The sequence below is a fragment of the Cajanus cajan genome, chromosome 6, assembly GCF_000230855.2.
Source record: "Cajanus cajan strain Asha chromosome 6, NIPB_CcT2T_4, whole genome shotgun sequence".
NCBI classification, from domain to species: domain Eukaryota; kingdom Viridiplantae; phylum Streptophyta; class Magnoliopsida; order Fabales; family Fabaceae; genus Cajanus; species Cajanus cajan.
Window position 1 is genome coordinate 42,296,795 of NC_138522.1, and position 15,483 is coordinate 42,312,277.

At 31.0% G+C, this 15,483-nt stretch overlaps 1 protein-coding gene across 3 annotated transcripts; it reads left to right on the forward strand.

Moving 5' to 3' along the window:
• The first annotated feature begins 2,906 nt into the window (after window positions 1–2,906).
• LOC109816982 (putative glycosyltransferase) lies at window positions 2,907–14,194 on the forward strand. 3 transcript variants are annotated; one of them, XM_020382167.3, is made up of 17 exons: window positions 2,907–2,983; window positions 3,194–3,403; window positions 3,621–3,731; window positions 3,858–3,913; window positions 4,035–4,177; window positions 4,552–4,749; window positions 4,878–5,077; window positions 6,595–6,694; window positions 6,841–7,416; window positions 7,508–7,630; window positions 10,146–10,226; window positions 10,301–10,632; window positions 10,740–10,997; window positions 11,398–11,482; window positions 11,585–11,792; window positions 12,614–12,782; window positions 13,769–14,194. In XM_020382167.3, the coding sequence occupies exons 2-17, from the start codon at window positions 3,270–3,272 to the stop codon at window positions 13,905–13,907; spliced, it is 2,913 nt and encodes a 970-aa protein (XP_020237756.2). In that variant the 5' UTR covers window positions 2,907–2,983; window positions 3,194–3,269; the 3' UTR covers window positions 13,908–14,194. The 3 variants fall into 3 exon arrangements, with proteins under 3 accessions (XP_020237756.2, XP_082933248.1, XP_082933249.1); XM_083077122.1 differs by lacking the exon at window positions 2,907–2,983 and having other exon boundaries at window positions 3,069–3,403; XM_083077123.1 differs by lacking the exon at window positions 2,907–2,983 and having other exon boundaries at window positions 3,373–3,403; window positions 3,858–3,957; window positions 4,060–4,177.
• The last annotated feature ends 1,289 nt before the right edge of the window (window positions 14,195–15,483 follow it).

Consider the following 15,483-nt stretch of genomic DNA (forward strand, 5'->3'; position numbering starts at 1 on the left):
GTTCCAGAAAATTATAGTGACTATCCTGATATAGAACATCCAAAAGGTTAATATTAACTCCTCTTTAACATGGTTATATATGGTTTATATCTCATTTAATGCAGTACCTAGATTTTAAGGATTGTCTCTTATGTTTCCATGATAATCGTCATAGTATAGTAGAAACCAAATCGTTACACTGGTGACGTATCTCCATGTGTTAAATGCTCTAGGTACATGTTGTCGTATCAATCAAATTTCGACGTGTCTACTAATGTAAGGAGGTTAGGGCTCGTCCAAAAGGAGATTGAGAAGTCAACCTAAAAAAGATTGGGTAATAGGCTTAGGGGAGGTTGGGAGGTCGACCTGAATATAACATCTTATCCCTTTGTCGAGAGAGTACACTTACCTTCAAAAGCATTAACCTTGTGATTAGATAGATAAGAAATAAGTAAAAATAAGAAAATAAAAGTGAGTGAAAATATAAATAAAAAATACGTGAGAAATAACATATATATATATATATATATATATATATATATATATATATATATATATATAAAAGAAGGGAGAAATAAATAAATAAGAGCATCAAATTCACCATTTTTTAATTTTTTACTCTCTTATTTCTACTCAACCAAACAATTAATCTTACTTTTACTCTTTCTAAAAAAATGTGAAAAATAAACATTTTTTTTAAATGGGTAGTTATACTTTTTATTAGTTATTATTTTTGTACATAAATTTTTATTAAAATTGTATTTATTGAAGTATCTATTAATTAACTTTAATTTAACATTTAATTATCTAAGCTTCAAAAATATAGTTAAGATAATATTTATTAATTTGTAAGAAATGTTACTATCTAAAAAATTATCACATCCTGATAAACCAAAAAAGACATCTCATTCGAATAAAAGCAAAATGCAATTAGAATAAAAAAGCAACAGAGGCATTTGAATAACATGGTAAAACTATTATTAGAATGAGAGTAGTGTAAATTTTAAATTATATCTTTTAATAGTATTATATTATTTTCTTATTTAATAAAATAAAAATAAAATAAAATAATTTAAAAGATATGATTAGTTGCTAGTGTAAACTTTTTTTACACTAATAATATATAGATGATTACCTCTTAAAATGAATGTCTATTCATGTATTTTGACATATTACTCTAAAATCTTTTTTTCATGCTCATTTTTTAATACAAATTTTTAATTATTTGTTAGTGTATACATTTCATTAACTTTTTTTAAACCTTTTGTTTATCAAATAATTGTATATTTTATTCTTTTAAAGCAAAATTAAAATAGTATTTTATCTCTACAATTTTACATTTTGAAATAGCTTAGCACTCTAACATCGTGCTATTGCATGTTCCTTAATTACGTAGCAATTAATATCATTTATTTCACTTCTATGCATCTTTCTTTTTTACCTACTTGGTATCTATTTTCTTTTTCATTACTTTCTCTTCAGGTTGTTTCTCTCCCACCATTCTTTTTTCTTTTTTTTTACTCAAGACATCATCTTTATTCATTCTTATTTTGTCATGTATCATGTTTTTTATTTTTCTTTTTTCCTTTTTTATAACAAATATTGCAATTCATTTGCTTTTAAATGAATAAATATTCGTAGGTTGACAAACAAATAACGAAGTTGTCTTACTTAGTAAAGAGGAACTAGCATGTACCATTTTAGTCATCTCATAACTTTGTTGAAGTGTTCCATTTTAAAAAAAAAATTACTCTTTTTTTTATTTAAAAAAATATTATGTGATTAACTGATTATCATGTATATATTGTTGCATGTTATTTTTTTTTCATGCATTTTTTTTTGTCAAACTTGGTATATGTTATTTGAAGATTTTTTTTAGCAGATGTGGTTACAATTTTTTTTTTTGGTAAATGGCTAACAAATTTTTTTTTTCCAAGGCAAATGGCTAACATGCTTTTTTTTTTCCCCTTTCTGGATAACATTCTATTTTTTTTCTTTCAAGATGTATCATTTCTTTGGACATGTATTTTTATAGACATGTAAATATTAACATATTTATTTATTATTATTATTATTTTTTATTATATTTACTTTTAATAATATCACATATATTTTTTTAGGAAGATTACTTTGAAAAGTTATAAAATATTCATAAAGATAAGTATTCACTTACAATAATTGACTAAATTTTAATGTGACATTTTCATATTATATTCTTAATACTTAAATTTTAAATTTTAAATTTTTTTGTTATATGTTCATCCTCTTAAAATATATTCTATTAAATAAAATTATACAATAATAAAAAATAAAACTTAACTTTAAAAAATAGTAAAAAATAAATTATTGTCTCAAAAGATAAGATATAAAGATAATATAATAATATGATTATTTAAAAATATTATATGTACGAATTTAATAAATACAAAAATATAGTTATGATATTTTCTCATTTAAAATCAATTCTATTTTTTTTCCAATATTAATATACTTGAAAATGCAACATTAAATAATACTTATACAATAGCATGTAATATCATTTCTACCAGTTTAGGGTTTAGGGTTTATGTAGCTTAAAATATTTATGATTATTTGAAGTATTATAATTGTAAAAGAATTAAATTATAGCATTATAAAAAATAATATAAATACACATATATATTAATAAATTAATTTTTTTTAAAATAAATATAAAAATATGAAATATCTTAATTCTATTAGTTATATTAATTTTAAAGATTAAGAGAAAAAATTATGCTTTTAATATCGGAAGAACCAAATTAAATTAAATAAACAAATAAAAATAAGTAATTAGAGCATAAAAATAATTATTATAAATTTAATACATGCACTAAGGTATTCTTTTTTCCTAATAACTTATAACAGTCACATCTTTAAGCTCAAAAAAAAAAAAAAAGTACATCTTTAACTTTTCCGCGAAGAATAGTAGAAAGTGCCCAGGGGCGAAGTCAGTAGCGTAGGAATAACGGAAACCGCGCACACGGTAAGGAAGCGATTTTAAAAGAAAGAACTAATAATTTCATATGTTTTTTTTACGAAATTAGTTTTTTTTTTCTCATTTTATTTCTATGTAATAGTAATCATCTTGTCACGCGTTTCTGTCTCTTTTCTTCCCGTGTCATTGTTTATTCCTCAAATATATTCGCTCATTGAAATTGGGTAATTCCGTTTCAAAATACGCGGTTGAGCGCAGGAATTAATAGTCTATGAAGAGAAGAGAGGTGTATATTCATTAATTCCTGTTTGCGAAGTTCAATTTGACATTTTCGATGGAGTCTCAGAGTCAGAGAGATCGCAGAACAGATGCTCTCGGAGATCTTCGACTCCTTCCCGACGAAATCCTCTGCACTATTTTGGAACGTCTCACTCCCCGAGATGCTGCTCGGGTCGCTTGCGTTAGCAGGTAACACTATCCACAATTATGTTATAATACAGTTCCTTAATCATTTCAGTTATGAATCTGTATGGAAATGGATTGTGCTGCATCGTTTAATTCGATTGCACTTTTGGTGTTTTGCTTTTCGTGTGACTCGGATTCATTGAGCAGCATTCTTTTAGTTATTATAGATAAATCATGTAGCTCGTGAGTACTGTGAGTATGATATGTTAAATTTTGGCAGTGTGATGTACATACTGTGCAATGAAGAACCACTGTGGATAACTCTATGCCTAAAAGGAGCATCTGGTTTGCTTCAATACAAAGGCTCTTGGAAGAAAACTGCCCTACATAAGTATGTCTCTCCCCCTTACGCAATTGCTGGTTCTGATATCAAATTATTAATTGCTATCCTTTTTGGCACTTAATTTTAGTTTCTATTGAATTTTAACGTATTTGGAGTTGGGCATTCTGAATGCAGTGAGAATCTGCCAGACAAATACAAAGAGTACCATCGAGGGCCTTTATATTTTGATGGTAAAAGTTCTAACACCACAAGCCTCTTATCTAATATTTTGCGGGTAAATTTAGGCTATATGCTCTTAGAAAATCATGCTGAAGAATTTTGTATAAACCACTGATATTCACCTTCTTGCAGGGTTCAACTCTTTATTTCTGTACAGGAGATTATACCGCTGTCATACCACATTGGAGGCATTTTACGCAGATAACGGAAATGTGGAAAGAATAAAAGACATCTCTCTGAAGGACTTCTATAATGAATATGATGCAAAGAAACCGGTACGGAGAAGAATTTTAATAGTAAACAATGTTAATTTTTTTCCCTTGAGAATTGAAATGGTTCTGCATTAGTTTTTATTTTTGGAATCTCTTACCAATTAAAAGACAATATCTTTGAGCTCTATACTTCCATTGTTTTCTTTAGTTTTTGGAAGAAATTATACCGATACTTTTTTGCTAGTTTATTTTTTTTATAAAGATGGTAAGTGAGAGTTGAGAAGACATTTTTTTAACCAAGGGTCCTTTGCAGAGATATTATTATGGTTGTTGGTCATGCTATATGTTCCTGATATCTTGAAATTCATCAATTTTGAATTACCAATTGTTAATGGTTTTCTTTTTATTGAAATGGAATTTCGATGAATTAATCCCAGGTTATGCTTACTGGATTGGCTGATACATGGCCCGCCCGGCATAAATGGACAACTGATCAGCTGTTGCAAGACTATGGAGATGTAGCATTTAAAATTTCTCAAAGGAGTTTTGGGAAGATCTCCATGAAATTCAAGGATTATGTCTCATACATGAAAGTTCAGCACGATGAAGATCCCTTGTATATTTTTGACGAAAAGGTGCTTGTATTGAGATATTCATATTTCAATAATCTGCTCCACCTCCCTGCACTATTTCTTTCCTATTTCTTGTTCTGCAGAATTTGAGAGTTTGGAGTTGTTTTAAATTTGTTTTAACACTCTTGCAGTTTGGTGAAGCTGCACCTAACTTATTGAAGGATTATTCTGTGCCTTATCTTTTTCAAGAAGACCTCTTTGATATCTTAGATACAGATAAACGACCATCCTATAGGTGGCTCATAATTGGACCAGAGAGATCTGGGGCCTCTTGGCATGTTGATCCAGCTCTAACCAGTGCATGGAATACCCTTCTTTGTGGCCGTAAAAGGTAAAGAGATAAGTTGCTTGACTTGTAAATTTTGCCTCCATTTTGAGTTTTTGACTTTGTAGCTTGTAGCATAGACTGACTGTTTACTCCATATTTGAGGAAGCTATATGCACAGTCTGTTTTGAGTTGTATCCTTGAAAATAATTAGTTGGTTCCTCTAGCCTATGACAATTCTTTTATTTTTTGGAGTTTCAGTGGGGGATAGGAATGAGGAAACGTGACATAAAATCCTTAAATGTGAGTGTCTAGACTTGTTAGATATTAAACTAGGCATCATTTTTTTATCTAAAGAAACTAGGTGCCATTAAGGTGCAAGGCCATCCATTGGCTGTAGCTTAATATTGCTATTAGGGTTTATGTTTGTTAGTTATTTGGTCGATGAACAAATGTTTGGTTTACAAGTTTCACATTTTGGTTTTAAATCATAGTAGTCAATAGCACACTATAGTGGATTGGAGCGGGCCATCCTGGTATGGCATTCAAATTGTGGAGTAGTTTTCAACAACAGCCATTTATATATGCTTCAAAAACCCAATTTAACTCCTGAAAAACACATTGTTTAATAAAATTTTGATTTCTCCCCCATTTCCTAATAACTTTTTTTGCTTCAGAAGCACAATAGGAATTGAGAGTTAGTTATCTTCCTTGACCATTCCACATAAAGTTACCCCTGTTTTGACCTTTATTCCTTCACACTTTATCTTATTCACATTGATAGTAATTGTGTGTATCAACTGTGTCTTATTATTTCTCATGATTTTTTTTAATTTTTGTTTTATTTGAGTATCGGTATGTTTAGTTTAAATTATTTAATTTGTATTATAGTATTTAAAATAGCAGCCATCACACTCCTGCTATAACAATTTCAAAGTTAGCCACTATGTACTGCTATCCGATATATATATATATATATATATATATATATATGTTTTGAATTTTCATTTAATCTATTTCTGAAGTCTGAACTAATGCTACATGGCATAGTTTTTTCTAGATTTTATAAGATAGTAGCACTGAGATGCTATATGAAAAGTAAGATTGGTCATTTTTAGACTTGGCGTGCTATTCCTGATATATAAGCTAATCTAGGTATTTAAAAACTTCACATTGGCCAAGGTTGAACAAGAATCTTAAAATCAGAAAACCTATATCCTCTAATGACATTTCAGTTGTTTCAATCTTCTGGGTCTTAGATGTAGTGTATAGGTGTCATATATAAATCAAACTTAAGCTTTGTTGTTTTTAGGTCTCTCTAATTGCTTTTTTTTTTTTTTCCCAAAACTCTTTCAGCAAGCTGGTAAAGTAAGCAATTATTTTTCTAAATGAACTGAATCAAGCACACAGTAAGACAACATCTTGGCAAAACAATAGGAAAATGTTGATGTGATATGGGTTGAGGGGTGGGTGTTGCTAGGTTCAATTATGTAACTTAGATTGGAGTTTTCGTTACTGCTTGATTATGTTTTAGTTTCAGGTAACTAATGTTTAAGTGGTAATGTTTCACTTGCATTTGTTAGGTGGGCATTATATCCTCCAGGAAAAGTGCCTTTGGGTGTGACAGTACATGTCAATGATGAAGATGGCGATGTCAATATTGAGACTCCATCTTCACTGCAGGTACTGCAATGTTGCGATTTGGAGTGATTTATATATCCTCTTTTTGGAGGTGTATAATTATGATCAATATCCATAATAACTTCTTTTTTTTTTTTTGCCTATTTGTTGATGTGGTTATTATTATTAATCACATACCTATTTTGCAGTGGTGGCTAGACTTCTATCCTCTTCTTGCGGATGAAGACAAGCCAATTGAGTGTACACAACTACCTGGAGAAACAATTTATGTTCCAAGTGGATGGTGGCACTGTGTGCTAAATTTGGAAACAACTATTGCTGTCACACAGAATTTTGTGAATTCCAACAACTTTGAATTTGTATGTTTGGATATGGCACCTGGTTATCGTCATAAAGGAGTTTGTCGTGTTGGGTTGCTTGCTCTTGATGAAGATAGTTATGAAAATGTCAGACAGAACATGTCATGTAAAGAAAAGGATTCAAGTTACTCTTATTTGTCAAGGAAAGAGAAAAGAGCTAAAACTCAGAAAGATGTAGATGATCTGTATTGTGAAAGAGCCATAAATGGTGCATCTAGAAGCTACAATTTATGGAAAGATGGATTTTCTTATGATATAAACTTCTTATCCATGTTTTTGGATAAAGACAGAGACCACTACAGTTCCTTGTGGAGCTCAGGCAACAGCATTGGTCAGCGAGAACTAAGAGAATGGTTATCTAAGCTCTGGATTCAAAAACCAAAAATGAGAGAAATAATATGGAAGGTTATTTTTTTTTCCTACATTTATGCATTCTTTGAGCTCACAAAGTTACATTATCAGATTTTATGACCTTTTTCTGTTTATATATGTCTAGGGAGCATGTATTGCTCTAAATGCTGACAAGTGGTTAGAATGCCTATCAAAAATTTGTGCCTTCCATAATTTGCCCCCTCCCACTGATGATGAAAGGCTTCCAGTTGGCACGGGTAGCAATCCTGTGAGTTTTTGTTTATGTGATTAATAATTTTAACTTGTATTTTCATAAAGATTGAAATACATTAATTTTTCTTAGGCTTTGGTGAAAATATTTGCTCTATAGTGTCACAAGCAATATTGATGATGCAAAAATAACCAACCTCGGCCTTGGAATTATTGTAGATTTTAGTAGGATCATTCAAATGGAATTTTTGGTTTAGTTGAAGTGATTGTGCTTTATCAAAGAGTAAGGATGCTTTTATCATTTCTTTGTTATACCCTTGTCCAAAGTATGAAGTTAATACTCAATTAAAACCCATGGAAACAAAATCACATTTCAATCAATGTGCCCTGTCTGCAATCAACTTTTCTTTCACTTATTTGGACTTAGAGCCTAATTTAACCTCACAAAATTAGTTTGTGAAATGAGGATTGTCCAAACCTTATGAGGACTATATTGACCTTATCTTTAGTTGATGTAGGATTTCAACTTACTGAGAGTCGATGTCCTAGTGGCTCTACACTATGACGCGTCACACCTATAGGTAGCCCCCTCTATAGGTAGCCCTTTCCTAGACACTTTTGGGCTAGGGGTAACTGTAATTAAGGAGGCTTTCTAACACACTCCCTCACACCTAGTGCTATGGGCTTGGAGGGTTGTAGCATGGCAATGCAAGTAGCTCAACAATGGATTCAGGACAGGTTTTGATACTATTTTAGAATTTGGGTTTAGGGCCTAACTGAATCCACAAAACCACATTGTAAGGTGAAGACTGTATAAGTCTTATAAGGACTACATTGTTCATATTTATGTTGATGTGGGATCTCAACTCGCTAAAAGCTGATGTTCAAGTGACTTTAAACTACGAAGCTTTGCTCAGATTTTCTGATGGAAACCCAAGAATGGTTGGGATTATCATTTCAAATAGAAAAAAAAAGATTGGTGGATTAATCTACTGTCTCCCTCTCCCAGAGCACAAGCTCTGAATACAATTCAATAGAAATTCACCAAAACTATCTCTCTCTCAAACTACTATATTTATTATCATCTCCCTCAACTAACTCCCTAAAATAGATAAAAGTAGATAAATCCTAAAGATAAACTATGATAACATGATTCAAATAACATAATCCTAAACTAAATCCTAAAGATAAACTATGATAGCATAATTCAGATAACATATTCATAAACTAAATTTGCTTCTTTGAGTTGGGTTCTATCATTTTTTGGTTAAACCTTCCATAGGTAGTTCTTTTTGTGACACTTGCAGACTAGGGGTAACCACATTTATAGCAGCTTTCTAACAATTTCACTGCTTGTGGACTTGAAAATCTTTGATGAACCACTGTATTCATCTTGTATTCTACTTTCGGCATTTGGGGCCCTTTTATTTCTTCCACCTTAAGGTACCTTAGTTTAGGTTCTTTTGTTTTTTTGCCATTTGAGGTAAAATAGAAACAAACTCTTGGATCATGATTCGGCTCCTTATTAGGTGCTCCATATCTTACAGAAGGTGCCTTCAAGATGCAAGGTCCAGCATCTTACCTCAGCAATAGGTGAAGAGATTGTCACTTCGACTGCACCAAGAAAACCAAAAATAACAAGATCCAATGGCATTGTAGTTGTTGATCTTTTCACCATCTTTTTAAGTTCATGTCATAGTTTTCCCTCTAGTAATCATGAGTATTGTCTTTTGATTGTTGAGCTGTTATAAATATACAATTACTTAGCTGCTAATTATGGCCCTATCCGGCATGGTTGTCTGTTTTGAGCTTTGGAAATTTAAAAAATAAAACTGCTTTTCGGTCTTATCATTTTTATTTCAAACTTTTTTGGTGGTTAGTCTCAATTTTTTATAAAAAAAAGCTTTCATCCAAACAACACAAATCATTCTCTACTTCCTAATTCAAGTTGATTTGGTAATGTAGGTGATGGTGGGATTAGGAGTGTAGGGTGGTGGCTATTATAATGGTAGTAAAACAGACAACAATAATAATAACAATGATAATGGTAGTGGTGGCAGCTAGTAATGGCATTAGTCACAATGTAGACAACAGTGGTGGTAGTATAGTAGTGATGACTGTAGTATAGTAGTGATGACTGATGAAGGCAGTGACTGGCAGCAATGTTCATTGGCTGGTGTGGTGGTTGTGACTCTGGCTGTGACAACTGATTGGTAGCAGTGGAGGTCAATGATGGTGGTGACAGTGATGTATTGTGGGTCTTTTGGGAGAAATGGAAGAGTTAAACTTATTTTTATAACTAAAAACCAAAACTATTTTTTATTATTTAAAAAATTGGTATAAAAGTTTCAAAAATTGAATTAAAAAACAATTTACTTCATTTTATCCAGACATGTTTTGTTTTGAAATTTACCTTTGAAAACTTGCAATCATCTTGAATAGGCCCTAAGGTTCTCTAGTTGAGTTATGGCATGAGAATGGCTTGTGGTATGTTCATTCATTATCTAATGGAGTACCTGTTGGAGTATAAAATACCTTTCTAACTGTGGGAATGTTTTCCATTCTCTAACTAGGTTTATTTAGTGGGAAACTCTGTCGTCAAGATTTTTGTTGAAGGAGGACTGGAAGCTTCACTTTATGGTTTAGGCACAGAGGTACTTTATATTTGGCATTCTGTTTCCATTGCTTCTGTTGTACATATCTAACTTTAATATTGTATATTTTTCAGCTAGAGTTTCATAGTCTGTTGCATGAAGCCAACTCCCCTCTCAGTAAACATATTCCCAATGTTTTGGCCAGTGGGATTATTTATCTTGAAAATGGATCTTATAACCATTTAAGTTGGGATGGAAAAGGAGTCCCTGATGTCATTGTGAAGAACAATCTAATCAGTAAGATATGCAACGTCAATGGTTTCTCATTTGGGGTATGGGGCAAGAAACAGTTGGAGTATAGAAATGCTGGGATGCTGGTGGATGGATCAGTTAGCTTAGATGGTCACTCAAGCATATGGCCATATATGATAACAAAGCGATGTGAAGGGAATATGTTTGCGGAATTGTAAGTCATCGTTAGGGTTTAGTAATAACTCTGCCATTCAAATTTCTTATATTTAAAAGTGACATAATTCACTGAATCTTATGGATTTTGTTTTCATTCTCTTGCAGAAGAGACAGACTAACATGGGAAGATACAACAAAATTGGCCTCCTTCTTGGGGGAACAGCTGTGCCACCTTCATCTTTTGCCATATCCACCCCTAAATATTTCATCTTTTTCTGATATTGAAAATGACCTAAGCGTGGTTGAGGCTAATGGTTGCATTGCAACTATTAACTGTAAATCAAACGCTGCAGCAGAATGGGGGCTCTTCACCAGAACCTTAACAAAGATGAGGAAGGATGTGTCAAGCCGTTTGACCAAGTGGTACAGTTTGTTCTTTTTGGCCCTCTGGTTTCTTGTTATACAATATAGTTTAAATTCTTAGATATGTAAGAAATGTGCACTGAGGGAAGACATCATATTTTTATGCATATGAATGCAAATTTAGTGAACCTTCATAGCACTTTGAAGTTCAAAATGAGTTCATAACTTCATATAGATATAAAAAAAACTGCCAATTTCAGTAGCTGTATTTATCAATTATTTATAAGCTCTCTTTCGACGTTGACTTGCTTAGATTGTACTTTATTCACGAGTTGCTTTTTTTTTCTTTTTTGGTTTTGCCTATTTGCTCCTGTAACATACTTGTCTCTATGATTAATCTTTCTGTTAGTCATTTTTATTTGTAAGGCTGCCTCTTATGCTTGTTACTAATATTTTGTAGGGGAGATCCAATTCCTAGCAAACTGATAGAGAAGATTGATGAATATATCCCACCTGATTTTGCTGAGTTGTTAAATATAACCGAGGTTTCTTCTAAACTCAAAATCACATTCTGTCATTAACCTTTTTTATAGATATGCTACTAGAGTTTCTCTTCTAAAATCTGTGTAACTTCTATTTGACTTCAGAATTTTGGAAATCATGCTAGTAAACCTTGCTCCTGGATACACACTGACATTATGGATGATAACATTTACATGAAACCATCATTGGTTTGCTCTACTACCAGTGGGAAAACTGAAGATAGCACCATGGTGGACAATGGTTCGTTGAGTAATTATGAAGTAAAATCATGGTATCCTAGTCATATTCTTGATTTCAGTGATCTTTCGATAGGTCAGTACTTCTCCTTTTCTACTTCCAAGAATTTTATTGTCTAACTTTTATTGAAACTTTGTCATTGTATGGCATCATAATTGTTCAAGTGCTTTCAGTATCTACAAGAAGCTTTTTCTTTATTCAGTACAGTAGAACTGGTGTTGTGTTTTCTCTAAAACATGAACGAAGACATGCATGTTATTAAACCCCAGGACTGATTATTTTTTCCTGTGGTTATGATTTCATTTTTTCCTGCACTATTTTTATGGTTTTCAGGCTAATGCAAGCTGTTCTGCAAAAAGTAATCATTATAATTTCAGTTTTGTCCCCAAGAAATAAGAATTCTTGTTCTTTAGTGATTGCTGGTCTTGAGATGCATATTCCTGGTAAATTTAAGAATAATTAACTAGTAGCTTGTTAAGTAACATGGTTACTCATTAACCAATCTATGAACATCATTAACCAAATGAGTGATTCTTAAACTGGAAATATTTATACCAAGAAATCATTCTATACAATTTTCCCCAAATGTTTCTTTCTATGGTGTTTTCATACTTTTGTTTCATTCTTCTTTAAACTTTCAGTTGATTGATATTGCCTGCCTTTTTGTTAGCTCTTCTATTATACATTAGTTCTTATTTACCTTCCTCTGATTTGTCTGTCTAATCTATTTATATAATTAGTTGTACAATTATTTATGATTGTCTCACCATTATCTAGATCATCTCTTTAACTCCGCGCAGATATATGTTCAAAAAGTAACATTGCCGTGAAAGTATTCTGATGTTATTTCCATATACTGGTTATTTCAGCTGTTTTTCTTTTTATTTATTTTGCAGGTGATCCTCTTTTTGACTTGATACCAATTTATTTAGATGTATTGAGAGGTGATTCGTATCTCCTTAAGCAGTTTTTAGAAAGTTACAAACTTCCTTTTGCTAGTAACATATCAAGGTATGAGTCAACAGAGAGTGATCAAAAGTTTGGTCGACTTTCTTATGTTGCCATGTAAGTAACTGTCTCCATATTTCTCTTGCATAATTAATTTCTCATCAACTAGTATTTCAATTTGCATATATGGAGGATTTATCTAGAAATATGAAATTGTCTGTACCTATAAGTCAATGAATCAGTCACGCTTCCCTGGTCCCCTGAAAGGTTGTTCGAATATAGCTGAGATTGTGTTTAGTACTTCATTAGTTGATAATAATAACGTTAATAATTTTTCACCTTGCATCATGAATTTTACAATGTTTCACAAGAATAATTGGATATTTAATTTAAACTCAGAGTAGTCTATAGAAGCAAATCATTGCACCACGAAACTAGTCGATAAATTGGTAATTGTGAATTTTCCATTTCATGTTTATTTGTGGAAGTAAGTAATAAATGAAGACTTTGTTCTACACGCATATGAAATTATTCGGGTGCCTTGATGCAGAAAATGAACATTTTGTACGGCTAATATTTACAGACTTTTCTTTTGGTCAATTATCAGAAGTATAGGGTTATGTTTGGATTGATGAAAAGGAATGGACTGGAATGGCATTAATTTTTTGTTTGGATTGTTCAATATTGTAAAATGAAACGTAGCATGGTGGAATGTATTCCTTCACATTCAATCTGGTATTTCTATTTTTCTTCCCCCAATTTATAGAATGGAATTGCACTAATAAAGTTATCACTCATAGTTTCGTTTACTTTTGAAAGGATGCCGTAGAAACTTTATTTCTTCACATCTTAAAAGCCAAACAATGATAGGATTGTTTTATGGATTTTGTTTACAATTGCTCTAAGGGCATTTATTAAGGAGCATTTAGTACACTTTATTAATGCTTTCATTACATAAAAAAAAAATAGTAAATTAATTGTGATTTTAAAATATAAGTGCTATTGCATTTCATTACATTAATAAATTTGTGTATTTTGTAAACTTTTTTTGCAAATGTTGAAGTAGCCCATTGAGATTTGTTCGTTTTCTTTTGAAATTGTAGGTGCTATTGCATCTTGCATGATGAAAATGTCTTGGGAGCTATTTTTAGCATATGGGAAGAACTAAGATCAGCAAATTCATGGGAAGAAGTTGAACTGACAGTTTGGGGAGAGTTGAACAATTACAAAGGCTTTCCGTGACCATTGGCCGTTTAAGTGATTTTGGAGCCCGAATGCACGTCAGAACCCCGGTGATCCTAAATATTCAACTTGTCCAGAGAGGAGTTTAATCAATTAGTTAACATTAGCTTTTTATCTATTTCATTGTTTGAAAATTCATAATAATGTTTCCTTCCCTGTATAGTTAATTTAGTAGTGAAATCATAACATTTTTTCCTGGCATAGAGCACTGTAAAATCACAAATTTTTTCTATAAATTCAAAAGTAAATTATATGAATATATTCTAACTTTAAAATGGATTTCCTTAGTTTCTTCCGGAGTCTGTTATTAAAATGCATTGCAACTTCTATCAATGTAACACGGGAATGGATCTTCTCATGTGGGTTTAATTAATGTAACGCAAATAGGAGAGCCATCTTTAATAGTTTTTTTAAGTAAAAATTTAATGCTTTTACACTATTATACCGTGTATTAATAAATTTATATTTTATTTTAAAAAAATTAACTCTCAACTCTCATGCCTTTCAAACCCATTTACTATTGACTATTTTTATTTGCTAAAGATGGAAATAAAAAAAAATTGGATTCAAGAAACGGAAAGAAAGTGGTTAAATTATTCTTTTGAAAACTTTTTTTCATTTATATTATTTTATTTAGTCATTTAAAAATTTTAATTTAATTTTTAAAATTATTTAATATTGTATTTATGTATAAATTGACACTAGTCATGAAAATACTAACGTTAATTTTAATGATGTGGACAACATAACTCTCCTGATATTTAACATAATTACATAGCAAGATTTGAATTCAATACCATTATATAATAATACATAATAAATAAAGAAACATAGTTCAACATGTTATAGAGATTAAAATTAGTTGAGAAAGATATTACTTGCAAGGAGATGTAATGTAAAATGTTTTTACATTATTATTCAATCACAAGTTATTATATATAGAAAAATTGTTGATTTTAATAATAACTATTTTATAAATTATATTAAACATGATTTTTAATTCATTGACTTGGAAAAACTCTTATACTTCTATATTCGGTAAACTCATTGAAAGGATCTTTACACTTAAATAATCTTTACTCTTAAATAATCCTTTGCACATATTAAAGAGCTCTTGAATAAGCCTTGGGAGGTGGTCATCCGTCACTCCCTTAGGGAAGGTAATGAGTAAACTGATTACATGGCCAAGATGGGACCTAACTCTGATGTGGATTTTCAGCTGTTAGACTCCCATCCGAAGGACTTGCAGGCTTGCAGCACATTCTCTTGGCAGATGCCATCGGAATCGAGTTTAGTAAGTTTTTGTTAGACTTTTCTTTTCTTTATTTTTTTTTCTTTCTGTATTTGTCTCCATGTCTCAAAAAAAAAAATCTATCATTAGTCAAGAATATTCTTTATGTAAATTAAAAAATAAATAAAAAAAAACCTCTAGGAGAGGTAGCTTCCAACAAAAAAAACTTGACTTGTTAAATTGCTTGTTAACCTTATCTAAAGGATTAAGTAGCTATTATAAAATGAGTATTGACACCTAATTTTATAATTTTTATATATTTTCTAATATATCATTCAATATTAT

What these genes read in the sequence shown, in the direction of transcription:
- LOC109816982 (XM_020382167.3), top strand. Translation starts at nt 3,270, where the DNA reads ATGGAGTCTCAGAGTCAGAGAGATCGCAGAACAGATGCTCTCGGAGAT. An exon ending in CTTCTTTGTGGCCGTAAAAG is followed by an intron (nt 5,078 to 6,594) that starts GTAAAGAGATAA and finishes TGCATTTGTTAG; the next exon opens with GTGGGCATTATATCCTCCAG. An exon ending in GGGAATATGTTTGCGGAATT is followed by an intron (nt 10,633 to 10,739) that starts GTAAGTCATCGT and finishes ATTCTCTTGCAG; the next exon opens with AAGAGACAGACTAACATGGG.